Here is a 26637-nt window from a genome sequence, read left to right on the forward strand (position 1 = left end):
GTTGGATAAATAAGAGACGACCTTACCCAAAGGGCCACCATTTTCTCAACGTATTGTAAGATCAAGTACCACTTCATCAGATTTGTTGATTTCCGAGAACCATTCTGTCTTATACTCATTATGGGATTCGTAAGCGATATACGCTCTTGTACAAGTTGTAATTTTGTACCTCTCATGTACTGACGTTATCTAGTTGAAGACCTTGGGAGACAAGGCCGACAAAGTGGCGTTGTCTGTCACAAACACAATGGGTCTGTAGACATTGAATCTCTTTTGATATGCTCAGCTACTAATATCATCAAGCTGATAGCCGCTCTTTCTATTCCGGTGGCCCCGATTGTGTCGCAGCAGAAAGTGTCCCTCGAGATTCCAAGGGACAACGGGACCCCCCTCCACGCATATCCAAGATGACATGGGCAGAGACTCTTGAGGTTAAGAAGGCAGCCAAAGAGAAGCAAGCTGATCTTGTCAAATGATGTAGTCTCTGAGCTAAGAGATTGGTTGACAAACCTCGTTGTATGGCGAACCCCACATAGCCTTGCTGAGGACAAGATGGAGATCTCGAGTGGACGCTCTTTACAAATAGAAACAGAATGCCGGTATTAATACCGCATACTTCTGTAGATAGTGCCAAGTGGCTCATCTATCGATTGGATATTCTGTATACATTGATATGGTAGTGCGAGTAGCTTCATCCATATCTTCGATTGGCAGTCCCAGGAGATTGTTGTCAGACGCGAAGTCTGCATCATCGGTCGGTTGGAAGACACCAGCGTACATCAGCTTATAAATGCCGTCCCCCTTGCCTTGCTTAAGCTCTTCAAGACCGTCGCTGTATCTCTTTTTAGTGGTATCATGATCAATGTTCCAATCAGAATTGGCTGTCCCCGTCACTCGTTTGACACTCTCCAGCATGTTGCGCTGGATAATCTTGAAGCTTGAGGCAAAGACAGTCTTGTTATGAAATTGGGAGATGGTTGTCAACTGATCGTCGGCGTTCTCGGGGAGGATCTCATGGCTCAACACAAACACAACGGCGCGACCACATTGTACCCATGCAGAGACCTTGATAGCTTGTTCGCCGTCGTTGTACAAAGTAATCGCGCAATTCTTCAAGTCGAAGCCAAAGGTGGCGGGACCTGCGACGAGACTTTACTTGTACCACAACCCGTTCATCAGCGTAATCGAAGTCAAGCCCGCTTTCTGAACCTCTGCGATATTCTCCATGACGGCGTTTGTGATAGGAATGTCTCTCCTATGGCTTTGCTGTGTGCGTTGGTACTTTACGCGTTTGGCATGACGTATGAAACGCCTGCTTCGGTAGCAGCTTGAATCAAATATGTATAAGTACCCGGAGGGGCGCTCAGTGAGAGCGTGATAATGAGGAAGTCTTGACCCTTCAAAGCTGCCACCACCGACTTCCTGTCCTCGTAACTGACAGAGGCTTTCTTGAAACCATTCAGTAGGGAGCCAGTGTTTTCATTACGCGTGATAGCTGTCACGGTATGTTTCCCAGTCTTTAGGAGTTCCTCTGCGATGGCTTTTCTAATGTTCTCGCCAGCCTAGAAGTTATTTCGTCAACTATAACCTATCTCCACATGTAGACATTATCCGGAGTAACTCACTCCTACAATGGCTACATTTTCGATGAAGTTTTGGAACCCCTCCGGATCATCTCGTGCAAAGTCTTCGACCATTTTGTCTCTCATCGGGGTGGTTCTTAATGTGCAGATCATGGAACGACTCACAAGCGAATAGAATCAAACAAAAGTCATCGGAATGACAATCAAACTATTCTTTCAACTGGTAATTTGAACGATTGAAAACTGGCTTGCCGGTACCCGCAATAGTTCTGATAAATATGTCCAATTGCTTTGAAATCAGACGCGATCTTGAGATATGCCCAGGGTGACTTGTTCTTGATGGGTCAGACATCGGAGTGAATGCAATTAAATGTCAGCGCTGTCTGAGTAATGTCTTGGTAATACCGACATGGATCCGAGGCACCGAGCTGTCATTTCCACTTGCGAAGTCCCAACTTGGTCTAAATGTTGATGTTTGTGTCCAGAAATGGCTGGCGTTACGGCTTGCATCAACTCGCCCTGTAAGCCATTTCGAACCTTATCTTGATGCTAGGGGTATTCCAAGGCCAGTGTCGCCATAGTTTCAACGTTAATGACATGGCTTGAAAGCTCGTGGAAGCCAAGATCGAGCCATTGAAAAAGTTTCATTACTCGCCAGGCTCACGTTGCTTCTTCATCCAGACCTGGCGCCGACCATTCACTTGATTTCTATCGGCAATCACGCGTCACTTACTTACAGTAGCGAGTTATGCAGCAGTTGACTTGAAAAGCCACTGAAAAAGCTCACAATTGCTTCTCAAGTTTCGTCACTCGAATCGCCTTATCAATAAAGCCATCCACAAACGCAGCGCAAGCGATCACTCCATAAAGTATTTTACATCATTATCACGCACAATAATGACCAAAGATATTGTCACCGGTATGACTGAGTGTATTATGAAAATTGGAGTAAGGCTCATGCAAAAGCTTCCTGGAACATAGAAGGCACTGGCTTCGTGGCCGGTCATGTAATTGACACTCTGTTGGGGCGTGGACACTCCGTTATCACCACTGTCCGATCTCAGGAGAAGTCTAAAGCGGTACCGAACGCCTACAAAGACGTTTCTCATGGCAATCTTGATGTGCTTGTCCCAGATATTGCAGTAAATGGCGCCTTCGAAGGGCTGGGCTCTCTTGGACTTGAAGCTGTGATACACGTGGGAAGCCCAGTAAGTCTTAGGAAAAATTGACTGCTACCGTCACTTGAACCTCCTACTCAACGTTGCACAGTTTCATTACAATGTCACAGACCCTAAGAGAGATCTCATTGATCCTGCTGTCCTCGGTACCACGGGCGTTCTCAAGGCGATCAAAGATTCCTGCCCCGGTGTCAAGCGCGTCGTCGCGACCTCTTCCTTCGCAGCTATATTGAACCCTGGACTTGCATCCATGGGCACAGAAAAGACGTACGCAGAGGAAGACTGGAGCCCAGTGACTCGAGAGGATGCCTCCTCGAATGGCATGATGGCATATGTTGCTTCAAAAGTATTTGCCGAAAGGGCGACCTGGAACTTTGTCAAGACCGAGAAGCCAAACTTTACCTTGTCCACCATCTGCCCGTCCATGATCTATGGCCCCATCAGAGTGCCGGTCAAGTCACTCTCCGGAATAACACCTTAAACCAGCTTCTGCTAGAATTCATTCTCGGAAAGCACAAGGCAGGTCTGCCGCCCACAGCATTGCCCCTCGGGGCTGACGTCCGTGACATCGCCCTGGCACACGTAAAAGCCATGGAGGTCCAGAACGCCGGGGGAAAGCGTCTCCTTACTGTAGCCAGACTCTACAGCAATGAAGAGATGGCCAATGTACTTTGGAATAGCTTCCCTTCAATGAGGGAAAAGCTGCCAGAACCTGGTAACTTCGGAGGAGCGCCCAGTCCGGCTTTGAAGTCTTTTGGATACAACACGTTCCGGGCGAGGGAAATTTTGGGCTTCCAATGGACCCCATATGAAGGGACTGTTGTTGATTCAGCTATACGTTTGGATGGATTGAAGGAGTAGAGAGAGGCTCATTTTTGCAGCCCTCGATGTATAATGGCTGGCTTGGCCGAGGCTTCCATCGGGCTGTTGCGAATGACGCTAGCGTGCTTGCACTTAGAGTTAGTGCGGGTGCTTGTATTCCTTCCTCATCACATGTAATGTCCAATTAGATGAACATAAACCCAATTTTGTTCATATTACATGATGTGAGTAACTGAAAATGTATCACAGAATTAGCCACATTGTTTTAGGCTCCGAGAGCGTAGCTGCCGGTCATAGCAAACACGGTCCAGTAGTCTAGGTCCGGTGCTGTTTGTGTGACATGGAGTATCTCTTTAGCTGCTGTGAGGCCTCCAGATTCTCACATAAACTTCAGACATTCTTGCACCCATACCTTTGCTTTCTTATCTTCTGATGCCTGATTGATTAGACAAAGTGGCGCCAGAAAGGTCTTGCAGTGAAGCTGTTGCACAGGCGAGAAAGGCAACGTATTTGTTTTGTATACTCCTTGTAAGATAAACTGAGGCGCACACCTGATTGACCGAATCGCGCCCTGTTCCACTAAAGGTGTTCTCCTTTGGTCGACTCTTCTTTGGAAAATAAGTTTTGAGAAGGTGGTAAAGAATGAGACGGATTGCGCAGATTGCATTAGAGACTTGAGTGATGTCGTGGTCCGGGTAGATATCGTAGAAACATCCCAGAATCCGCTTGTCTGCAGTGACTTCCATGGTTACTGGTTTCCATGATGCGGGCGGGTTTTGTCCAAAGTATCGATTTAAACATCGGCCATCATAAATGTCACCATCACTGTCGTTTGCCCCGATGATCCGGTTGCCAAGTACGATATCAACTACTGCAACACCAAGCATATTCCCCTGATTCAAGAGCAATGAGGAAAGTACGGCGTCATATACCGGCCGTCACGAGATTACAACATGGCGCTGACGGTACCCCGCCATTGTACGCCTTCTGATCAGCTCTTACTTTGGACAACTTGGAACAGATCAAGACTGCTTTCGCTGGGCCTGATGCTGTTGGGATTATGGGAGACGTGCCGAACTTCTCCAACAAGCAGCCCATCTTCCTCACAGGCCTGATACTTGCATAAGAATGTGGAAGCATCATGTTTTGAGGATCAGTCGATCCATGACGCTTCAAAAATATTTTAAAGAATTCTTGAGAATTATAAACAAACTACGAAGTGAGGTTATTGGTTCATAGCGGTATCATTGTTTGTCAAAGAAGGTGCCAGTCTCCGGATTTTGAAATCTTCGGAGTCAGACTCTTTTACTCAAAACAGCCATGAGATACATGTACGTTTAACCTTACCCTGGTGGTATATCAAAAATCTTTTCATATCACGATGGTTTTCTACACAGAGACTTGATACGGAGTGTGAGCTTATTTCAGTGGCATGTTTTGTACATATCTGAGTAGCACATGCAACAACTTCCAACACCGGAATTCAAGGTAGTCTGCGATTGCCTCATTCAAGTGAAGTCACAGGCCTTTAAGTATCATATACTACGGCTCATTTGGGCATTGGATATCACAGGTAAGAGACCTTTGGAAAGACATTGATTTCTTCGATATCAACTAAGCTTCATGAACTCAATACCATAGATGTACGCGATGAGTGTCTCGCAGAAGTTTATCAAACCTTGATGAAGGCAAACGCCCCCGCTCCCATTTTCCTCGTCTTGCAAACCCGTGCAGAAAGAACGAATGCCATTCCCAAAATCATGCAACAACCGGCAAATGCTTGTGCGCCAACGTATCTGCCCCCCATCGCATCGATAATAGCTCCTGCGATCGGCGATCCGGTGAGAGATGCGAAGCTGACTACCGTGAAAACCATACCCATTCTCGTACCCTGCTTTTGAGGGTCCGTGGTCAAGCTGCTGAGTACTGATGGGAATAGCGACTGGATTCCGCCAACAGCAAAGCCATAAAAAACCGCCCAGACGTACAGCCCCGTCGTGTTTTGCACACCAATCCAACAAAACATGACGGTGCCGGTCATAAACGCCATCGGAGCAAAAGTGTTAATAGTGCCAATTATGTCCCCAATTTGAGCCGGGATAATTCTTCCGAGCGCACCCACACCATTGAGAACCAATAACAAGTCAAGTGAATCTATGTAAGAAAGTCCCAAGACGTCTCGGGAGAACGCCGCAAGGAAATGGAAGGCAAAGTAGGTTCCCCAAAAGCACTGGAGACTATTTAGTAACTTTTGCTTGCTCTAGGTCGATATGCTTACCATGAATGCCCCAATAGCATAGAAACCATACTCTGATTCTCGGAAAGCTGCCCACTCTACCAGAGGTGCTGCTTGCCGTGGTGGTATTCTCGTCTTGATCAGTAGGCCAGCAACTACTAAAGCTATAACCTGAATCAAGGCAATCGCTCTGATTGTCCAGCCAAGACCGATCTTGGGCAAAAGCTGCCGAACCATGCTCGGGATAGTGAGACCCCCGACAACAGCCCCAGCGGCTGTGAGGCCGAATGCTAATGAGCGACGTTTCGCAAAGTACGTGGATGTCACCGCCATGCAGGGACAGAACAGACAACCATTTCCAAGCCCTAGGCAGACGCCCTGAGCCAGGAAAAATTGCCAATAAGTGGTACAAAAGGAGGCAGCAACCATTCCCGAGATGACAAGGAAGAAGCCGGTGACGAATAAGGGACGGAAGAACCCCATATCTGTCCATCGTCCTGTAAACGTCCCGACAAAGAAGAGCAGGAATACTTCAAAGGAACCGATCCACGAGACATCGGACTGTGGCCGCAGAAAGACACCAGTGAAGTATGGCTGAAAGACGCCAAAGGAGTTTGCTACACCCCTACAATGTGTCAGAATCCCGAATCATGCGATAATAATATTGGAACCACGAACCAAGTGTTCATAACAACGAGAAACGTGCTGAAAACTGTCATAATATCAGTAACGTACAGATTGGTACACCATTTGCGTGTTGCTAAGCTCCACTCACCTACCATCCACGCTCTAGCGCCTCCATCTGGCGGCGTATCAATGATTATACTTGGTCGCGATGCGCTTCTCTCGATACTGTTGTGGGTGGCCATCCTCTCAGCGCTTGCCTCGGCATTGTAAGGGTGTTCTCGTGGTGCAGAGCAGGTTTTTGGTGATGAGAGCTCAATAGGCACAGCTTTTAGCTTTTCTCTCATACTGCAAAATTCGGACGGGAAGAAAGATTTCAAGAGTGTGGTTGTAGATTGCAGGGGGGAGAGGCCAAGTCCTAGGGTGCAATGAGTCGACGATGAAGGATCCTTTTGAGGACTTAGGACTTGAGCAGCCCTTACATTCGAGGAACAAAAGTCGCAGATACCTGCTATTTTCAGCTGTGCATTTGACAGATCGGAAGACATTCTTGCTGTTATAGGTAATTCACCACGGGTGGTATCGTCCGTCCCTGGCCGATGGTCTCCGAACTCGGCCCCAGAATTTAGTTCCCCATCAGAATCCAGCCGCGGCGAGAACGGTTCTCCCCGCCATCCTCCCCACGATTCATTAGGTGGACTCGGCCCAGTGTGACTCGGCCCAGTGTGACTCGGCCCAGTTTTCTGCTACCGCACCGCCTCTCCAGTCTGCCCTCCGGACTCCGGGTTGCTAATTATGTATGCATGGCTGAGGCTCCAGTCATCACTCTTGACGTGCTAATTAAGGCTGATTTGACGCCCTTGCGCGACCTCTGCAGCGGGCGTCGGGTTTTCACCTTCCGCTGTAAACCCACCTATCAGCCAATGGCTTTTACATTCTCATGAATATCAATTCGGATCTCTTTGTTTGAAAGGGAGCGTGCTTCCTGCCCTCCTGGTGCAAACCAAAGGCTTGGCTTGCCGGGGGGAACGCCTCCCTAATAGGCCCTATCATTTCCGATTCGTGGACGGCCATAGGCTTTTACTTTGCTTCAATGTGAGCGAGACGTCCTGAACGATCCTGTCGTACAGCTTTCCCCATTTCTCGGCCTCCGCACATGTACGAGAGAAAACAAGACGCATCTGCTAGTGGTACTGATTACGGGCAGGAGAGACATTTCGTACCATCGGGCAGCCATCTTGGAATATTTGATCAAAGCCATAAGACAGGTGGGACCACAACTTTTGTTACCTATGAGCGAAGCCTTCTCTACACACGCCTCTAAAGTCTCCCCGGCAATCGCTCGCCACCATCATTCGATTGAGAGATCCCAGCCTTGTCCGATCATACGACCTTTGCAAGGGTCGATGTCAACCAGCCCTTCCACATACCTCTGCAACTCTTATCCTGCAGAAGTAGATGACTTGTAGGAGTTGGCTGGAGAAGTCTATTGACTTTCCCTCTCTGTGGTATCCAATCAAGTACTGGATGACGTCGGTACATTGCCACTTAGGGTAGTAACGAATCACGTATTCTTCCAGGACCTTTTGTTCAATAGTGATATTTCCGTGTCATTATAAGGCGTTGTACCTAATTGAAAATTCAAAAAGGGGATCGGCTTTGGAGGAAAACGGAGACTGATGTACCAACGACATCCAGCACTTGATGAGTTTGCTGGTACGAACTTCCGTAACTAAAGTCAAAATTATCCAATTACAGGAGAGATATAACCAAAAGGCTACAAGGGCTTCACAGCATGCGTGATAAATCATTCGCCATATCCAGCAACTAAGATTGGTCATGTATTAAACTAATACTCTTGCAATCTTACAATCGCTAATGCAACGGAAGACTTCATGCTTTTGAGGCCCAAGGGGCATCTCCGGTACCTTTTATCAATCCAGCCTTGTGTTCCTCCAGCCAATCCCTGACAGTTGTGGGCTTCCTGCCAAGAGTCCTCTCCACGAAATTGTTCAATGACCAAACTTCTTCATGCGCCTCCTCATACTTGAAAAAGTTCCACATGGCTTGCACCAGTTGAGGTCCCATGACAGATCCATAGAAACCAGAAAACGCCTCGAAGCTTCCATCGTACGCAATCGATTCGCCGAGTACTTCAGACAACATAGCTGCCACCTCCTCGAACGTGAGCCAGTCATGACCATTATTCATTGTGTGAAATGCACCAATGTGCTTCGCGTTGTTGGACAAGAACAGTCTACCCGCAACCTCTGCGATGTCTCGAGGGTCCAGAAAGGGCACACGATGCTCTGGCCAGATCAGGGTCTTCTTTGCAATGACCGACTTTATTTGGATCCAGAAGTTGTCCATGAAGGTTGCTCCAGAGTTTATGTAGGTGATAGGCAGCCCACTTGCATCCAGTATGCGTTTGGCGATTGGGTGTTCTATGGGAAGGGATCCCGGACCGAGTGTAGTAGGCACCTGTGAAGGCGAAATCTCCGGGAAGACTCCCATTAGGCGTATGATATGTATGACGCACTTGGCCTGCTTCAGAGCAGCAATCAAGTTTGTCATAGCCTTCTCTTCCGAGATGCCTCCTGGAGTGATTACAAAGACACCCTCAATGCCAGTTAGGGCGGCGGAGAGAGATGAAACGTCTGAATAGTTGGCTTCAACTACTTCGGCGTCCGGAAAAGCATCCTGAAGCTGTTTCTTCTTGTTCGGGCTGCTCGTCGCGAGTCGTAACTTGATAGTGGGAGCCTCTCGGGAAAGAAATTCGGTCAAGGGTCTGCCAATATGCGCGGCTGCTCCGAAAATGAGAATGCTGTTGGGAATAGGCTTGGCGAATGAAGACATCTTAGGGTATGCAACTTGACAGCGGTACTTTGTGATACAGAGTGAGTAAGATAATGATTTATGGAGGGTGACGGCGGGTTCGGGATGAGCGTGAGGACAGAATCGTGATTTCTGGATCCTATAGAGACCTTAAGTACTACTTATCAGTCTTTGTTGGTCACAAGTGTAGTAGCCCGGCAGTCAACAAGTGCCGTTCGGGCCTTGTACAGGCCCAGTAGCCGAGAGCATTGTCTGAGCTTGACAAGGCTGGGCAGGGCCAGGGTACATGTGCCAGACTGTCAATAAGACTGAGCTATTGGTGCCCTGCCATGAACGACACCTGTTATCGGAAAGAAGCTTCAGGCCAGGGTGCTCTTGACTAAAGGTCACGTAAACTCGAACATTTCGGCTAGTCTTCCGGTCAGTCCGCGGTAAAGGTTACCGCTTTAGACAACAGTTTCCATCCAAACATTCATCAAAACGGAGGTCAACCAATAGCGTCCCGCTGACATAAGCGGCTTGAAGGACAAACACAAGGAGTTTAGATGTGCTGCGTTCTCAAAAAATCATGACCTCGGCAAACCCTTTCCCAACTTGGCATCTCGGACAATTTCAGTCTCCAAACTCTATTACTATTTCACTTCTTCAATTGCATTGGTGATTTCCAATCGCAAGCCTGAGCGGAATCTATTTCAACATCATTTACATCCGTGAATGTACGGATCGGCCGTGGTACCGAAGTTCTAACTAAGTAGTCTGGCGGCGGCCTATATGTATTGCCTTGCGTCAATAAGCCTCAACATCGGCTTTGTCGTTATTCAATTTGGACGTGTACCACTTATCCTCCTGCATCAAAAGATGACAGGGTAAACGCCGAGCTTTCTAGTATACATACACGAAATTGGGATTCGCCTTGTCAGTCATATCTGTGAACGCTGTGGCATTGAGCTCGTCTGCGGCATAGTTGCCACTTGCGTGTAGCGCATTTCTTTGCTTCTCTTTGCGCTTGTTCTCCCAGATGAAAGCATACCGAAAGACAAAGAAGAGGGCAAGCTCAATGCAGTTTGCGACCAGGAGGGAGCCAATACCGAGGTGATACGAAGGGGCCTGGTTCGTCTTGTAAAAGAACGGACTTGCGATGTTGCCGATGCAAGCGCCAAACCAAATCATGCCGGATACAATCATCTTCTTTGATTGACCGCCCGTGTTTGATGTGATGAGCGACAGAGAGATGACGAACGATGCTTGGTATGAACCGGTTAGATAGCTTGTGAAGATTAGCACATGTATATACCCCACGATATGCATGTGACAAGGGACCTTACAAGCAGATGAGACGGCCGGTATAAGCATTGGCAGGTGCAAGAAGGAAACCCAATGCACCGCCAATGGTTGGCAACATGAAGAGTGCGCAAATAAGTGTGCGGCTGTTAGCCGGCATATACCTATTCGCCAAGGCACCGAGACCAATCCATATGACCACAAGAGCGCCCTGCGGGATGCCAAGTAGCGCTGTCTCGAGCGTTCCAAAGCCAAGGCCCTTGATGACAAGTGTGGAGAAGTTGGAAATACCACCGTTGGGGACGTTGGAGACGAAGCCCAACAAGGTAAAAAGCCAAGTTTGGTAGTCCATATAAGCCTCTTTGATTTGACCCCAGTTGATACGGCGTTGTTCGATACCTGTCTGATTGCGACGCATGCGCGCGATCATGATGAGCTTTTCTTCGTGATTAAAGCCCCAGATGGTTCGTGGAGAGTTGGGAAGGCAGAGAACAAGGACAATTGCCCAGAACGCGCAGAAAGCACCGACGACCAGGAACTCGTAGCGCCACGATTCTAGGGCTCCTTTAATGTGTCCAATACCATATCCTAAAATGAGAATTGTCAGTTGATAATTGCCGAGGAAGAACGATGTACAGCACGAGAGTCGTCCAAACTTACCAATCAGACCACCGCCAGCAACGCCAATTCCATTCCAAGCATACCACGCCGAGATGCGAGAAGGCTGCTCAGATCTTGTATAGTACATCGATGTGATCAGCATGAAAGCAGGATCTGCGATGGCCTCGAAGGCACCGGAGAGTACGCGGAGGGCGAGAAGACCGCCGAAATTCTTTGCGGCGGCTTGGGCCATAAGAAGTGCGCCCCACATAAAGATATTGAAAGAGAGATACCAAGCTGGACGGCAGCGTTGCATGATGAGGTTAGATGGGATGGCCCAGATGAGCCAGCCGAAGTAAAAGCAACTAGAAAGCCAGGAATATTCTTCGCCTTTCAGGTCGAGACCATCCTTCAACCCGAAGATCGCCGCGTAAGATCTATTGTGCGATCAGCTAAGAGATACAAAGAGCCCGGGACTCATGGGTTTTTGGAAGAATGGGCTGTACAGTGTGGTCTTATCGACGTAGTAGAAAAAGTAGCAAATGCCGAGAAGTGGCAAGATTCTCATGTCGAGTTTGCGGAGAAGACGCTTTTCATCGGCTTGGTCAATGGATTCGTCATTTGGGTACCTTGCGAGCGCCTCAAGGTAGATCTCCGGGTACTCTTGCTGGCCGTCTCCATGTAGGAGCTGTGGCTTCTTCAGATCTTGCTCGACATGTTCGACATCGCTCTTCCGCGACTTAGTGTCCGCGACGTCTGGAACTGCGTCGACCATTGTTGATAATGAGTCGCGGGCTCGCCTAGGAGTTTTTCTCGATTATACTCGGTGAGTGGTATTTCTTGGGATGTCTAGCGGCTGTGAGGACCTGAAGCCTACTGCAAGCTCGAGGAAAAGGACGTTGTTTCCTCAAATACTTGAAATTTTGACGACGAGCGCTTCGGATAGCCATATGCTAGCTCCCAGTACCGACTCTGCGGTTTCGGGCAACTCCCGGCATGGATCCGATAGACGGGATGGGCAAGGTTTGGCGCACCCTCCATGTAGCCCAAGTTCGTAGGTCCAGTAGGGAATGGGCAAAGATTACATCACAGTGGGTTCCACGCGTCGTGCAGAGTGCGGGGTTCTTCCACACTCAATGATATCGACCTCCTTTCAGTAGCAGAGGTTTGAAAATCAGCTCTGCAGCACAAACCGTGCTCTGCAAGTCTGAATGGGCCGATAAGAGCTCGTGACAGTCTTGAACGACACCCAAAGTAGTTTCAAATATACAGATTTTCGTAGACACTCAGAGACATATGATGTCGAGTTATTAAGCCTGGGACCCCTGCTGTCGCGTTATTCAGCACTCTAAAATCCGTCGACTTCGGCAACGCGGGGTTCCCACCGCGGTGCGACTTCTCCGGCTTATTGCCCGTGGGGAAATGGTGGCTCTGGGTTTAAGGGCTTGTGGGGATAATAGTTCGACGCATTCGCACTTTCTACCCGCCATTTGTGATGAACTCTGAGTTCCAACTGGTGGACTACAATTCTCCGCTATTCTTCCGTTCATCGGAGCTATGCAGGGCCCTAGACGGCGCCAAGCCTAGCATGCCGACCACGCAGTTCTGGTCATCTAGGGATACTTACTGCTAAGTCGGTTTCGTGTCTTACGTTGTCCCCGGCGTGAGCAAGGACTTTTTGTGTTTGGCAAAAGGTTGAGGCTGCACGGACCAATATCATGTATTGGCATTCTCAGTTTCGGTTTTCTTCGATTGAAACTCACTTGGAGCAGGTCATTGTTGGTGTTCCCAGTATCAGGTCTGCCCAGGCACATATCTCTTCGAATTGTTGGATCTTGGCCCAAGAATTGAAACCGGGTCCATAGAAGGAAACTGTACGAATCTTTCTCTCAATGCACTTCCAGTCTTCTTAGTTTTTGCCGCAAGTTAGACTGCCGCAAGCTTGAATGTGATTTGCGCAGAACGTGCCATAAGACGCTATACACGCCAGACTAATGAACTTAAAGCGTTGGATTGTCCCGGCCTCGACACTGAACACGAGGCTTCTGTTGTCGCTAGCATTCATCAGAAGATCTTAATCCCGTATTCCATCGAGGGCGGCACGGCGTTAAGACGATAATGCATGCGAGTGCGGGGTAACAGCGGGGTAACAGCGAGACATACATACGTTAGTCCGTCGGCCTGTTCCTCTTATCCTCCAAATTGAATGCCTTCTTACCTACCCGTGCCGTGCTACCTTTCTTGATGGGATAGTCATCTAGAGCACTTCGCCAATTTGAACATTGCTAGATACCTATTTCGCGTGTTGTGCCCACAAGTGTCGGTATAAATTGACGAACTCTGATAATTGCACTGCTGGCATCTCGATTTCAACGGGCTCGCTGTCGCAGCAAGACGTATCAAGCCATTGTTCAGAACGATACGGTTGCTAGAGCACATTCTCATTCTGTCTGTCCAATACGTTGTTCCTCGGGTAGCCTGGCAGAAAAGATTGAGCTATGCTACATCAGGGTACACCGAGTTACTAAAATCTTGTCGCAAACTTAAACTCTGGTTGCGATAACTAGTAGTCCCTGATCCCAGCCAACTTCAACAGCTGATCTGTGATCTGGGGCTTTTCAAATGGCTCTTTCCGGTGCTTGGGACAGATTTCTCCATTCCTTTTAGGAGGGTCCTGTGACGGGCGAATGTTGCTGATCCTGGTCAGCAAGTGCGCAGGAGGGCATCTCGAGATTTGGATAGTTTGAACCTACCAGTGAGGCCAGTGTGTCGTGCCAAACCAATTCTCGAAGCAATATTTCTTTGCCTCCAAAGCTTCATCCGTAGCGAATCTCCGCGGTGTCATACAAATGTACTGCACATGTCTGATCTGATCACCTTCGGGGAATCGGGCGTAGTGCATAGTCCGCGAATCCCACAACACAAAATCACCGGGCTCCATGTTCACCTTGAAGAGCTCGCACCCTTTACTTTCGAACCACTGGACATCCTTCTCGTTGAAGAGGAAAAGGTCCATGAACTTTATTTCTGGGGGCGGAGCGTCCTCATGATCGGCGGATTCACGCTTGTGGGCGAAGAATTCATCGAAAAGCTTAGCTGAGCCACGCATCAGAACGAGGCCACCATCGTTTGGGCCGTTGGGCGCAAAGTTCAAAAGGCCTTGAACAGCTTGCATGCTAATAATCATTAGTGTGAGGTTTCATACGATCAAATTATATCATGATGTAACTTGCCCTTTTCTTTCAGGATTCTGGTCGCAGTGCGGCCATGGACTCCACGTGATGTCGTTACGGTTCGGGAGAGAAATGTTCATGCCGTCAAACGACGTTATAAGTTCATTGGTTTCCCAAAGTTTCTCGAAGACTTCAATGACTTTTGGCTCCGTACGAGCCTCCCATGACATTTGCTCATGGGACGCACCGTATGCAGAATACATACTACACAAGGAAACAATGTTAGTCCCGACCGTCCTTCATCAGATAATCAGGTTTTCAACTTACCCTCCCTTGAAACAGATTGGAAGGTGATCCGCAGTCCATGTAGTAGGATCCTTTTCGTCGAAGCCAAGTTCGAATTTCTTCAACCATTCGATTTGCTTATCGCAGTAGTATTGGGCACGCTCTTTACTGATGACATTCTTGATGACAGCGCAGCCATTTCGGTGAAAGTCGTCGCGCCAATCTCCATAGCGCTTGCCGGCTTCAAATGTGACAATATCGTTGCTTTCGAACTGAGCAGCAAAGGTCCTCTTAACCTCCACTGGATCAATGGCTCGTGCTCGCGTTGCCATATCAATTTTCGGTAGTATGATTCGAGTTTGACTGTATGCTTCTAAGGCTTTCAGTGTTCGGCGCGGGTTCTGTAGTGGTTTAGAATCTGATTTACTAAGGCAGCGGAAGGATACAGTGACCGCGATCTGTTCATCAGCTTTTGCAGTATTCTTCTGAGTTGGATGGCTAGATGTAGGCCAAATCACTTTATGTTCTTAGATCGAGAAAGTTCCGGCTCCACACACACTTCAAGACCGCTCCGAAAGATACCTTAGTCGGGGATTGGTTTCCGCCGGGCCGGGTCTTCAGCTCGGTTCGGTTCGGTGGACCGGCGAACTCTAATCGAGCCACTCACTAACCATGTCAATCGTCCACGGTCAAGGTGTGCTACTTCTATGGATGTTTCCGGCCAAGCAAGCACCGAAAGCCACAACAGGGTTCATGGGGATGGGGGTAAGTATGCTGTCTCGCTGGCTATATGCATAATGCCGGTCGACTTCTGTGATTATGGGAGGACTCAAGAGCCCGGGCTAATAATGTGCAGAAGAGGCCATCCACGAAGCTCAACCTAGCAGCTCGAATGCGGATGCATGGCATCGATCTACCACATTTCGCTTTGTTATCATACATTATAAGGCAGGAGGATCCTCGGGATTCCGCATGTCAATGACACTTCACTAAGAGTCTTTCCCCGATGCCTTGAGACGTCGGGTAGAATGGCACAACAAACTGAATGAAAATTCCGAAGAGAAGAGTACATTACCTTCATGTAGCATATTCATTCTCAGCCAGGCTTTAATTAAGCCTTTGAGTTTGGCGAATCGAGGAACCGAACAAAGTTGGTTTAGTTCATACCGAGCACGTACGTCCCTTGTTGCATAGCGAATTAACATTTGCTGGAGATACTTTAATGCCGAGAGGGAAGTGAAGTCAAACAATTGGTTGCTGATGCCCTGTTGTCTCCACTAGAATCAGGGTGAATCAGCTATGCAGAAATATCAGAAGATCCTCGGTTTATTGACCTGGCATGTAATTTCCATTTCATGGAGGGCCTTCCCCTAATTTCTTCTGTCTGTAGACTTTCTGACATTTGCCGACAACTGGGGCGTGAATCCATGAGCTATTTTACTGAAATGACGTGTTGACATCATTTAGTGCTTGATCACCACCATGAAAGACCAGTTCGGCATTTTCTAAGGCATTGAAGAAGACGTTGGCCGCTGGCGCAGAATCTAAAAAATGTTTCTAGTACAGGTGGATAAAGTTTGGAGGACGTAATGTCACTAGCCAAGCCCTCACACAACATTGAATACTAGCTCATATTGTGACTATTGACGTAGCCTACTTGGGGCCTTATCCTGTGAATTTACCGCCCTTGGAAGAAATAGGCACTGAGACCACCTTGCATTACACTTTACAAGTGCACTAACAGTTACGTTGATGGCAGGCAATTTTTTAAGCACATCATCTAAGAGCCCATGGGCTTCAACTCTTAAGCAAGAAAGAGGGTTATCAGATGAATAGATGAGTTGGAAGCGCAGTAGCTTTGTGATGGCGGGCGGCGAGTCTCGCGTTGCCACAGTGTGACCATCTCATTGACATCTCACTGGGAGGTAAATTGGAATTGGGATCGAACTTGACTCATCCAAGTCTTTGCTCTGGTTTATCAACGACCAATTAATGGGATCGTTGCGAGCACATACTGCCACTTAGGGGTTACGATATTGCGAGTTGTTGTCACGCTGCATGTGGCGCGACGTTAGTTACTAAGGTAGGGAACCAATATCACAAGACAACGGTGAAGATGTTCTAGGGTATATGTGGCGTTGATTGCTGCCCACAATTAACGTCGTCGTTTTTGCGATAGAATACGATTCGAGAGCTTATCATTTACATTAATCTATGCATAAAACCCTCTTTGGTTCTTCTACGCAGATGAATAAAGGATGCCACATTGTGCTACATACATATTCTATCCCATATCTTGCATTTTGATACATCTTCCAAGCAACATGAGCTGTTCCACCAAGCAGCTTTGAGGGCTTACTATTCTTTGAAAGCATACCCCAGAATGTCCACCTAGTCATTGGCGTGTGGTAAAACTCCAATTTTTGGGAGCGTTAGCGTCCTTGCCTTTGCAAGAATTACCAATTCATGATACAGTGATACAGTGAATTGAAGAAGCCGTATACCGAACATGTGTGTTGTCTCAGTCATTAATATCGTTGGACACGCATCAAGTTGAGGGGTTGGCGGGGAAGAATGATCTGAGTGTGCAGCCGGTATGTGAGGACTTTGGCGAAACTTGCTCGTCAGTATCATATTCACAAGTGCCGGCTGTCAGGGGTTCGCTCTGGTCTTGTTGGAATTGCACGTGCCCTCGGTGAGATATGCAGCCCAGGAAGGGCACCACCAGTCTCCCGAAAGAGATGTCCTTTCTAACACGCTTGACTTGCAACCCAAACCTTTTCTCCTGACCGGTCTAGGGTCGTAGCAACCCGATTAGAGGTTGTGGGGACGAAGTTGCATCAAGTACTCAGCCGAGTAGGCTTGATACAAAGCGGCTAACTCGAGGATAAATACCAAGGTCATGCGTCCCAATTATCGTTCGTCTGAAGCATTCATCCCATCACTGAATCGGCTACGCCGGCACGGTGAGTCGACCGAATAGCCGTGAATCACAGCAATTTGATGTAATGGGCAGATCTACTTTCGGCCAATATGTTACACGATGCGCCCTCAAGACGGCCTGCGCTACATCATCACTTTGTGATTTCAACGCCTGGAATGTGGTGGTCACAAAGGAACAATGATTTCAACTCAATTATTCATTCGCGGCTCACCTGATAGGCTGAGAATCTTCCTTGGCAGATCCTTCAGTACGAGGAAAGCTTGAAGGTACCGCGCCAATCGAGTTGTTCCCAGCATCCACTCGTGCCACTCTATCGTGCGGGGAAGGCGAACCAGGGGCCAGCCTGCACAAGCCTACTACTATTAACATACCACCAGTTCATGAGTGTAACCTCACCTCCGCTACCGACCATGCGCACCAGTCGTTGAACGAGTTGATGGTGGGGTATACAGTATCACGAGGGTTGCCTCGTAGCGGGACGCTGTTGTTCCCAATGGGATAGTATCAGGGCGGTGGGTTGATCCGATGTTACTTAGCAAATGATAAATATAAACCATTCATCGGCACCTCTTGGCTGATTCACATTGACAAAGCGTTGACGGCATTCAAAGCTCCGGGCTTTCATTGAACTTTCAATAACTACCAAACTTCCGTACAGAGTTTCGGCTCAAATCGTCGCCATCATGTGGTTTACGACAGAAATCTTGCGAGGCCTAGCGTCCTTAGCGATAGTTGTGGAATCGTCCATCATGGACGTGACCGCACAAGCCGTGCCTCCTGTATATCAAGAGAAGGGTGTCTCGGCTTGGGCCTTCGACATGAGCCAGGTCACATTGAGCAGTGGACGCTTCTTCGATAATCAGGCTCGCACTCTGACGTACCTTAAATGGGTCGATGTTGAGCGCTTGCTGTACAACTTCCGCAAGAACCATGGGTTGTCCACAAACAACGCGGCAACAAATGGCGGATGGGATGCCCCGGATTTCCCATTCAGAACTCACTTCCAAGGCCACTTTCTGAACGCATGGGCATTTTGCTACGCCCAGCTACACGACGCCGAATGTAAAAGTAGGGCCACTTACTTTGCTGCCGAACTAAAGAAGTGCCAAGCCAACAACAGCAAAGTTGGCTTCATCACTGGCTATCTCTCTGGCTTTCCCGAGTCCGAAATCACCGCCGTTGAAAACCGCACTCTCAGCAACGGGAACGTTCCCTACTATGCCATTCACAAGACCATGGCTGGCTTGCTCGACATTTGGCGCCACATCGGTGACACCAACGCGCGAGATGTACTCCTCGCGATGGCGGCCTGGGTCGACTCTCGCACGGCAAAGCTCACATATGCCCAGATGCAGGCCATGATGGCTACCGAGTTTGGAGGAATGAATGAAGTTTTGGCCGACGTCTTCCACCAAACCGGGAATGAAAGATGGCTCACTGTCGCACAGCGATTTGATCATGCCGCCATTTTCGACCCTCTTGCTTCGAACCAGGACAGTCTTAATGGCTTGCACGCAAACACTCAAGTTCCAAAGTGGATCGGAGCCTCACGCGAGTACAAAGCGACGGGGACTAGTCGATACCAAGACATTGCTCGCAACGCGTGGAACATCACCGTTAGCGCGCATTCGTACGCAATCGGCGGCAACAGCCAGGCAGAGCACTTTAGGCTCCCTAATGCTATTGCTGGGTTTTTGAATCAGGACACTTGTGAGGCTTGCAACACGTACAACATGCTCAAGCTCACGCGAGAGCTCTGGTTGACGAAGCCGAGCGCGACAACTTACTTTGATTTCTATGAGCGTGCTTTACTCAACCATTTGCTGGGCCAGCAAAATCCATCTGATGGTCATGGCCATATCACGTACTTCACTCCTTTGAACCCCGGTGGACGTCGTGGCGTCGGCCCAGCCTGGGGTGGAGGAACCTGGAGTACCGACTATGACTCCTTCTGGTGTTGCCAAGGAACTGGATTGGAAACAAACACGAAGCTCATGGACTCCATCTACTTTTACGACAACTATGCGCTCTATATTAACCTGTTCATTCCCTCAGTTCTGACATGGACACAGCGCAGCGTCACTGTCACTCAAACAACCGACTTTCCCCGCGGAGAAACAACGACTCTAAAAGTCACTGGTGCTGGCAAATGGATCATGCGTATCCGTATTCCAGCATGGGCTTCGGGAGCTCAAGTGGCCGTGAATGGCCAAGCGATAAGCGGTGTCGCCGGAACATACGCGTCCATCGACCGAACTTGGGTCTCCGGCGATACTGTGGTTGTGAAGCTGCCCATGAAGCTACAAGTCGTCCCTGCGAATGATAACCCCACCATCGCCGCACTCGCCTACGGTCCTGTCATTCTGAGTGGAAATTACGGAAGTGAAACACTTTCTACCACTCCAGCGCTGAACTTGGCCACCGTCAAGCGGACAGGAACTACTGGATTGGCTTTTACAGCAACGGCAGGTGGCAAAAGTGTAAACCTTGGTCCCTTCTACGATGCTCAAGGTTTCAATTACAACGTGTACTGGTCCATCAGCGGAAGCTTGCCTGCATGAGATGCCAAAAGGTTCATAAGAGGTTCATCCAAATTCCATTCGTTATTTTACGTTTTCGTATGTACTTAGGGACCTTTACATTCTTGAGCACACAAACCAATACAAGTACAATTTATCAGGAAAAACATCGAGGGTATGAGATGTGTGAGTCAAGATATTTTTTTACTCTGTGAACGAGATTCTTTGTGCTAGGCTATCCCTAGGTTTGTAGAAACTGCCCATCTCTAGCAGCCTTAACCTTCACACACAGTTTATTCACTTTCAGATATCGATCGAAGGCGTCTGTGCCGATCACAAATGGGTGTTCAGTACCATCTTGTCTGTGAGCCAGGAGATCGAAGTGATAGAGCGCACGATCTTGGTTCTGGTGGTTGGCAATGAGTGTATCCACGCCCGCCTGCTTTGCCAGGTCTGCGAACCGATTCAAGGACACGACTTGCTGGTCTTTGGCTGACGCACTGCTTGGAATGCCAACACCGCCGTAGAAGCCTGCGATATGCTTTGCGCCATTGTCAGATACCTCAAAGATTGTCGACACAGTGCCCGGCGTATGACCTGGTGTCACGAAGAAATTGAACGTAACGTTGCCGATCGTCAGCTGGTCACCATCCGAGATGGTTTTGTCCTTGATCGGTCCGTCCTCAATTTGCGATAGAGTTTCCCAAGCCGCAGCCGAAGCATATGTGGAGAAAGAAAAGTTGTCTTGGAGCCATCGGGCCCCTCCATAATGATCAAAATGTTCATGGGTAATGACAAGATGTTTGATATCGCTGGCAGTGAATCCAAGTGTCGAGAGAGAGGGGATCAGGATGCCCTCGGCCTCAGCAGCATTGTTGAGAGCGTCGAAGACAATCAGGCCATCACCAGTATTGTAAGCCCATGCCGAGACAGCGCTTTGTCCAATGTAGTATAATCGGTCAAAAACCTTGTGAGGGGCAATAAACCCTGGTATCTGTGTAGCGGAGGAAAGCTCAGGGTAGACTTGGCCAAGGATGCAGCGGTGTGCAAAGTACGGGTAGAGATCTAGGCCTGCAAGCGTACGTGCTTCGTTCATCCACTTTGTGACGTTGATATTTTGCTCCTTTGGAAATTCTGTGATATTGAAGAAGTCTTGAAACTGCGCACGGGCAAAACCCGCCAAAGCTATAACATTCCGCAATGTCGAGATATTGGTCCTCATGTTGAATGATTGGCATCGGACACAGTCTTTACAAGAGGGTCTTGCTTTTCGATGTCTCATCAGCTCATTTATACATGCACTCGAAATCTCTCCTCGGAAATATATGAGCAAGCAGGATCTGCATGTCTAAGTTTCTGGAGCGCGCAACGATCCACCGAGACCAAAACAAGCCAAATCTACTCCAGTCTCCGGCTTCAAACAAACACGATGTTGGAAAAGAAGGCATACGTTTCTGGAAGGTGGTATCGAAATCAGATTCCTCAGCGCGTAGGATATTAATCCGGTATCCCATTGAAAACCGGAATTCTCATAGATGTGCGGGGGAGGAGGGGAAAGCCGGAGCAACATCATGGGCCAGCAAATTAGAACAGCCGCCAGCAATCATTAGCTCGGGCCGCAAGGGGAACTTCGCTGGAATTCATTATCCGCGCATCCGGGAAGAAGCAAGGGAGACTTGCTCATTGATGAACAGCAGATTTCGGCACATATTTCATTGCCTTAGGTAAGATACCGAAAACCATGGCAGTAGGTGTGGTGAGAGTCTATCGTGCATTTCATTGAGGCTGTAACTACGTTTCATCCGTCTTCCACATTATGTAGCTTATCAGGAAAACACGTGGAAAAAGAGAACATCGCAGCGATTTCTCAGCCTGTGGCGGTGGTCTCAAAAGTCTTCGTATCTTTTACCTCAAATTTTCAAGTCCTACTCTGCCTTTCCTAGCTTACGTATTTCAGCGCCGTACCAGGCCTAAGTGTACGGACGTCAGTCGAGTCACATAGAAAAGCAATGTTCCATCTGTACGGAGTACGGGTTGAGACTTACCGTCGCAGCACCTTCGCCAATCGCCTTGAGTCCAAACTTCTTAGTGAACCAAGGTGCCTCAATCTTGCGCACGTACAACTTAGCGTCCTCGTCCTTGACAGTGACTGCAAGGATGGTGTTCTTTGGTAGTGCCGGGTTCAACACTGCAGGCCTGCCTAGTCCGATGAGATCGCAGCCTCTATTTTCGAGAGCTGCCTCCATCCCTTGCCGACTACGAAAGCCGCCAGTCACCATCAAGGGAACCTCTGGAAAGTCACGGCGGATCGCCCGGGCAAATTCAAGGAAGAAAGCTTCGCGTGCCTTCGTACGATCTGACTTCTTTTCATCGGCAACACCAGTAGCCATCTTGAAAAGAATTTGGGTCAGCTTGGGATCTCAAACTTCAAAGGCATTTGTGGTACGAGTTTAGTCGCTACTTACCAGGGGGTCTTCATATGTGCCACCGCTGACCTCCAAAAAGTCAACCCCAGCATCAGTGATCAACTTGAGCTGTTCAATGCAGGCATCGAGCTCGGATTGGGACTGGTGGTCAACCGAGTTGAATTTGATTCCAATACAGAAGGTCTTCGGTACCACTTCACGGACCGCCTGAATGATTTCGACAATAATCTTCACACGGGCGGCCGGTGATCCGCCGTAATCGTCGGTTCGTGTGTTGCTTTTGTCGGACATGAATTGAGCTAGCAGGTAGCCGTGAGCGCCATGAATTTCCATCCCGGCGAAACCGGCGTCCGATGCCAACTTTGCGGTCTGGGCGAAACGACGCACAACATCTTTGATTTCGGAAACACTCATCTCCCGAGGAGTACCGAAAACCAAAGAGCTGATGAGACGCGCGAAAATACCCTGTCCAAAATTCAAGGGTATCGCACTGGGCGCAATCGCTTTTTCCAAGAAGCCACGCTTGCCAGCACCGAGGGGAGATTGGCGACCGGGATGGTTGACCTGCACAATGGTCGGGGTGCCATTCTTGTTGCAAACCTTTGCCCAGGCCTTCCAGGCCTCCAGCTGCTGCTCGTACGGGATCGAGTCGTTATATGCAATGTCTTTGGCCGAACCAAGATACCTCTGGTCGACTTCCACATTGCCTTTTTTCATTGATTAGTCAGTTGCTGCGACGTACTTGCATGATAAACATTGAACTACGAGCCTGCTCACCGGTCAAGACCAGTCCCCAACCACCCTCGGCCCATTCGGCATAAGGTGCGTGGAAGGCAGGGGAAGGTAAGCCTTCGCTGTCAGCCATGTTCTCGGCCATCGCAGCCTTTGTGAGGCGGTTGGGCAGAGTGAGACCACATCCTAACGTCAAGGGCTTCGCGATTGCCGAGTTTGACATGGCTCGTGTGTTCCGATTGTTTGTCTGTCTAGTAGTTCAAGTTGAGTCAATTGTGAATTTGGTTCACTCGGAATAGAGAGGCAAAGGACAGGTACGAGTTCAGTCCGGGTTTCCACCAAGAATGGAGGGGGCGGTGATTGTTTAATGTTTGACTCAAAGGATGCCTTCTATCAAAATCTTCAGTCGGATCAAATCTCGACTCCGCTGTTTCGACGGACGAAACACCGCCGCAAGGCCGCCACAGTCCCACAACAGGAGATGAGATTCCAAGCTATCATCTGAGTCTAGGTTTTATTGACAACCGATTACGGATACAAAAATCAAGTCACCGACGAAACGGGGGAGCCCCACTGCATCGGACCAGAATTAGCCCGTTCACCGTATCTGTACGGATGTGTCTGGGATTTGTGCCGAGGTACTCCGTATGGCTGAGTTGGTTTTCATTGCTAGCCACACCGAAGATTTGCCCAGCCTCCTAAAGCTGGCCGATCAGTCCCACAAATTCCGCTGCGCGCTGGGCGGTGTTTGACATGCAGTTTACTAAGCGCTAATATAGCCTGGACAGAGTTTACGGAGTACAGCAAGACTCGACACCAATTTTCAGCCGTACTTCCACCGGATTCGGACTTTAATTACTCCGCTGCCCTCGCACCGCGTCATTGCTCTAAACGGATAAGTGAGGCATTTGCGCCAGCGGAAGGTCGTACCGTAGGGACTTCGGACCCCCTTTTCGCAGCACAGACGCAGGATAGCATTACCTAGCTGACATTTTTTAATGCAGGTTGGCGAAGGCTTAAAGGTGGACTGCCCTGCGTCAGACATACAGACTTTGAAGCCAGCCTGGAGACACGTGTCTAACGAGTCCAAGTTATCCAATCGCAACGCCCTAGAAGAGATTCCTTGAGTCTATCGAATATCGCGGCCCCCCAACCCGCACCAAGGATGAAAATCATAGTCGAGGCAGAACAATGTCATCCAGCCGTGCGCCACACCTGCACGTCAGGTGTGGGACGAACCGAAGCACCTTTACTCACCAACCCGACCCTATTTCCCTGAAAATTTCGCCTGACGCCCGCATAGTGGAATGCTCGTTGAGTAGAGCCGACATTGAATGTCGAAGATTTGCCTGCAACCCTACTCAGACTGAGGTGTGAGTCAGACCCGGAGATGGGTATGAAGGTGCTTCTCAAATGAATAGTTGCGTTCGTTCGCGTTCTCTCTGGCAAGTTGCTGCGAGCTAACGGACTGAAATCTTTTCGGCACGACCTGCAAATAGATTATGTCAACAATAAGAGGCGAATTTTCAACATCATCGCACTACGGGTGGGCAATTGAATCTGCCCAGCTGGATCTTCGGCAGGGTAAACGGAGAATGGACGACATAGAAGTGTATGCTACCGACACAAGTGATGATATCGTACTGCCAAAGTCAAATATTCTGCCTGTCGCCGACATGTCACCGAGCGAAAATTGATCAGTGACAACAACCTTGATTGATACCACGTCAAAGGTTTCAGCCCAGGCCTACTAAAGGACCAACTTCTCGCCTTGACTGATCTATCGCCATAGGTGCGCGTCAAACATGAACACTATTACCCCATGTTCCCCAAAGCTCCATTTTTTTTCTCATGCAGGTCGTCTCGGCTCTGAATCTCATACTAGAAGCTACCCCGGATCCCGTAATGGCACAGCGGCATTTTGAGGCCGAGGTTCGGATCGTTGTGGGGAGGCTTTTCTCCCAACCTATGTGGTCTTCACGAGTTCTTTCTTTAATTTTACTGCCATACTGATTATTCGATATGCAATTCCGTTGGAGTTTTTTATTCATCTTATCAATCACTTTGCCCCCTGTTAGTGGCCTGGAGGCGCAGAGGATACTTCAAAGTTCTTTGCACTAACCCCCGTGGGCATAGTGCTCCGCAATTCAGGCCGGGGCTGGCCCTTGCTCAACACCCTGGTTGACACCGAAGCAGCTCACGTCTCCGCGTCCCCGCGTGATCTTGGGATGCCTGACTCGAAGAAGCGAGAGCAGGAAGAAGTCATTCATGGGCAGAGTAAACAAATCAATCATGCCGGCAAAGCACCGAAGATGGTCGGCCGTTGAGCCAAATTGGGCAGCTGGGGGGTTCGAGGAATATGAACCGTCCCTAGTCATCATGTCATGTGAAAGGAGGGGAAGAGAAACTGACAATCGACCGATCGACAGGCACGGGGAAACAAGCTTAAACGGCCGACTGCCATCAGACGGATGATTAAGGGGCATCCTGTAGCCCTGTGATGTAGATATCCTGGGTCTCGCGTGCCTGGTAATATGTACCTCAATCGACACTCGCATATGCCAGGGCGTACATCATTCACATTCGTTTTGCATACACTAAGTTCCCCAAGCTTTCTACGGCAGTCTGACATCCACCTATAAAGGTGCTGACTCCCAAGCAGTTGTGAAGAGAAGAAGACTTAGCCGAAGTACAGGGTTACATTTTGCACCACATGGGATTATGGGCTTCTTGCCTCCGCCAAGAAAGGCTCATCCTAGATTCTCCATTTTTGCCTGCAAGTACTCCGTTGGCCCTGAAATATTCACCCATCCCGCCGCACCTAACCTTTAGCAACCGGAAACGCCCCCCTCCGATGACTCATGGAGTGGTTTGTTTTCAATCTGAACCTGCCTGCGAGTGATTTTGCGAACGGTTCCCAGTGACTTGCATAGACCACAGCTTATTTTCTAGCTATGCTCTTTCTGAATCATGCTCAATTCAAGTCCTAGGGGTGGTTGAACGACCCAAAAAGTTGCCAGTGGGATCCCCGATGCTACAGTGTCTGTCAGGAATCAAGATCAGACGAACTGTCGGTCTGGGCATCCCAGAGGCTAGACGACTCGATATTGGCTACCTTTCTCAGGCCATCATTTGCGCCATGTGATTCCCCAACTTCTTCTTCGGTAACATCTTGAAAGGGTCTCACTAGTTGAAAAGGGCCGTTTCCCTCCTGTGCAATTTACCCTCGTTCAATAATGACATGTGAGTGCGTGTGGGGTGGAAAGGAGACAACACCATGCATGGATCGTGGGGTTCTCGGCAGTGTCCCCCGCGTTGTGTTGCAACGGACCACCATGTGTGTACGGCTAGTCAATTCAATCTACTGGAATGAAGCTCAGGACGACAACATGTAGCTGC

At 48.9% G+C, this 26637-nt stretch overlaps 12 protein-coding genes across 12 annotated transcripts; 5 read left to right on the plus strand and 7 right to left on the minus strand.

Annotated features, from left to right (window-relative positions):
* Window positions 1-639: 639 nt before the first annotated feature.
* Window positions 640-1697, minus strand: BDP55DRAFT_750119 (CipA protein; the record flags this gene model as incomplete). Its single annotated transcript, XM_060580611.1, has 3 exons — window positions 640-1150; window positions 1288-1562; window positions 1626-1697. The coding sequence occupies 3 exons, from the start codon at window positions 1695-1697 to the stop codon at window positions 640-642; spliced, it is 858 nt and encodes a 285-aa protein (XP_060426757.1).
* Window positions 1698-2480: 783 nt separating this feature from the next.
* Window positions 2481-3622, plus strand: BDP55DRAFT_695967 (ketoreductase; the record flags this gene model as incomplete). The annotated part of the gene is made up of 4 exons (XM_060577536.1): window positions 2481-2502; window positions 2565-2791; window positions 2853-3212; window positions 3248-3622. 4 exons carry the CDS (start codon window positions 2481-2483, stop codon window positions 3620-3622), a joined length of 984 nt encoding a protein of 327 aa, XP_060426758.1.
* A 1607-nt stretch (window positions 3623-5229) lies between these two features.
* Window positions 5230-6954, minus strand: BDP55DRAFT_672489 (major facilitator superfamily transporter). The gene is made up of 4 exons (XM_060575536.1): window positions 6595-6954; window positions 6498-6531; window positions 5862-6444; window positions 5230-5813 (listed from the first exon to the last, which is right to left on the minus strand). Exons 1-4 carry the CDS (start codon window positions 6788-6790, stop codon window positions 5256-5258), a joined length of 1371 nt encoding a protein of 456 aa, XP_060426759.1. The 5' UTR covers window positions 6791-6954; the 3' UTR covers window positions 5230-5255.
* A 400-nt stretch (window positions 6955-7354) lies between these two features.
* Window positions 7355-8310, plus strand: BDP55DRAFT_672490 (uncharacterized protein). The gene is made up of 2 exons (XM_060575537.1): window positions 7355-7601; window positions 7651-8310. Coding segments are annotated over exons 1-2 (264 nt in total). The 5' UTR covers window positions 7355-7599; the 3' UTR covers window positions 7913-8310.
* Window positions 8311-8336: 26 nt separating this feature from the next.
* BDP55DRAFT_731252 (uncharacterized protein) lies at window positions 8337-9299 on the minus strand (the record flags this gene model as incomplete). Its single annotated transcript, XM_060579793.1, has 1 exon — window positions 8337-9299. The coding sequence occupies one exon, from the start codon at window positions 9297-9299 to the stop codon at window positions 8337-8339; it is 963 nt and encodes a 320-aa protein (XP_060426761.1).
* Window positions 9300-10160: 861 nt separating this feature from the next.
* On the minus strand, window positions 10161-11934 carry BDP55DRAFT_634760 (major facilitator superfamily transporter; the record flags this gene model as incomplete). The annotated part of the gene is made up of 4 exons (XM_060572703.1): window positions 10161-10545; window positions 10604-11147; window positions 11220-11596; window positions 11666-11934. The coding sequence occupies 4 exons, from the start codon at window positions 11932-11934 to the stop codon at window positions 10161-10163; spliced, it is 1575 nt and encodes a 524-aa protein (XP_060426762.1).
* Window positions 11935-13346: 1412 nt separating this feature from the next.
* On the minus strand, window positions 13347-15093 carry BDP55DRAFT_672495 (uncharacterized protein). The gene is made up of 4 exons (XM_060575538.1): window positions 14660-15093; window positions 14393-14596; window positions 13913-14335; window positions 13347-13852 (listed from the first exon to the last, which is right to left on the minus strand). The coding sequence occupies exons 1-4, from the start codon at window positions 14947-14949 to the stop codon at window positions 13723-13725; spliced, it is 1047 nt and encodes a 348-aa protein (XP_060426763.1). The 5' UTR covers window positions 14950-15093; the 3' UTR covers window positions 13347-13722.
* Window positions 15094-15193: 100 nt separating this feature from the next.
* On the plus strand, window positions 15194-15699 carry BDP55DRAFT_244928 (uncharacterized protein). The gene is made up of 2 exons (XM_060566235.1): window positions 15194-15382; window positions 15474-15699. The coding sequence occupies exons 1-2, from the start codon at window positions 15290-15292 to the stop codon at window positions 15597-15599; spliced, it is 219 nt and encodes a 72-aa protein (XP_060426764.1). The 5' UTR covers window positions 15194-15289; the 3' UTR covers window positions 15600-15699.
* Window positions 15700-17902: 2203 nt separating this feature from the next.
* Window positions 17903-20122, plus strand: BDP55DRAFT_717938 (uncharacterized protein; the record flags this gene model as incomplete). The annotated part of the gene is made up of 1 exon (XM_060578393.1): window positions 17903-20122. Exon 1 carries the CDS (start codon window positions 18245-18247, stop codon window positions 20120-20122), a length of 1878 nt encoding a protein of 625 aa, XP_060426765.1. The 5' UTR covers window positions 17903-18244.
* A 199-nt stretch (window positions 20123-20321) lies between these two features.
* On the minus strand, window positions 20322-21302 carry BDP55DRAFT_557884 (beta-lactamase-like protein; the record flags this gene model as incomplete). Its single annotated transcript, XM_060569740.1, has 1 exon — window positions 20322-21302. One exon carries the CDS (start codon window positions 21300-21302, stop codon window positions 20322-20324), a length of 981 nt encoding a protein of 326 aa, XP_060426766.1.
* A 411-nt stretch (window positions 21303-21713) lies between these two features.
* BDP55DRAFT_672501 (NADH:flavin oxidoreductase/NADH oxidase) lies at window positions 21714-23732 on the minus strand. The gene is made up of 4 exons (XM_060575539.1): window positions 23284-23732; window positions 22546-23213; window positions 22126-22470; window positions 21714-22050 (listed from the first exon to the last, which is right to left on the minus strand). Exons 1-4 carry the CDS (start codon window positions 23459-23461, stop codon window positions 22006-22008), a joined length of 1236 nt encoding a protein of 411 aa, XP_060426767.1. The 5' UTR covers window positions 23462-23732; the 3' UTR covers window positions 21714-22005.
* A 1397-nt stretch (window positions 23733-25129) lies between these two features.
* On the plus strand, window positions 25130-25895 carry BDP55DRAFT_244956 (uncharacterized protein). Its single transcript, XM_060566236.1, has 2 exons — window positions 25130-25311; window positions 25375-25895. The coding sequence occupies exons 1-2, from the start codon at window positions 25261-25263 to the stop codon at window positions 25711-25713; spliced, it is 390 nt and encodes a 129-aa protein (XP_060426768.1). The 5' UTR covers window positions 25130-25260; the 3' UTR covers window positions 25714-25895.
* The last annotated feature ends 742 nt before the right edge of the window (window positions 25896-26637 follow it).

The sequence above is a fragment of the Colletotrichum godetiae genome (genome assembly GCF_030913485.1).
Source record: "Colletotrichum godetiae strain CBS 193.32 chromosome Unknown BDP55scaffold_36, whole genome shotgun sequence".
NCBI lineage: Eukaryota > Fungi > Ascomycota > Sordariomycetes > Glomerellales > Glomerellaceae > Colletotrichum > Colletotrichum godetiae.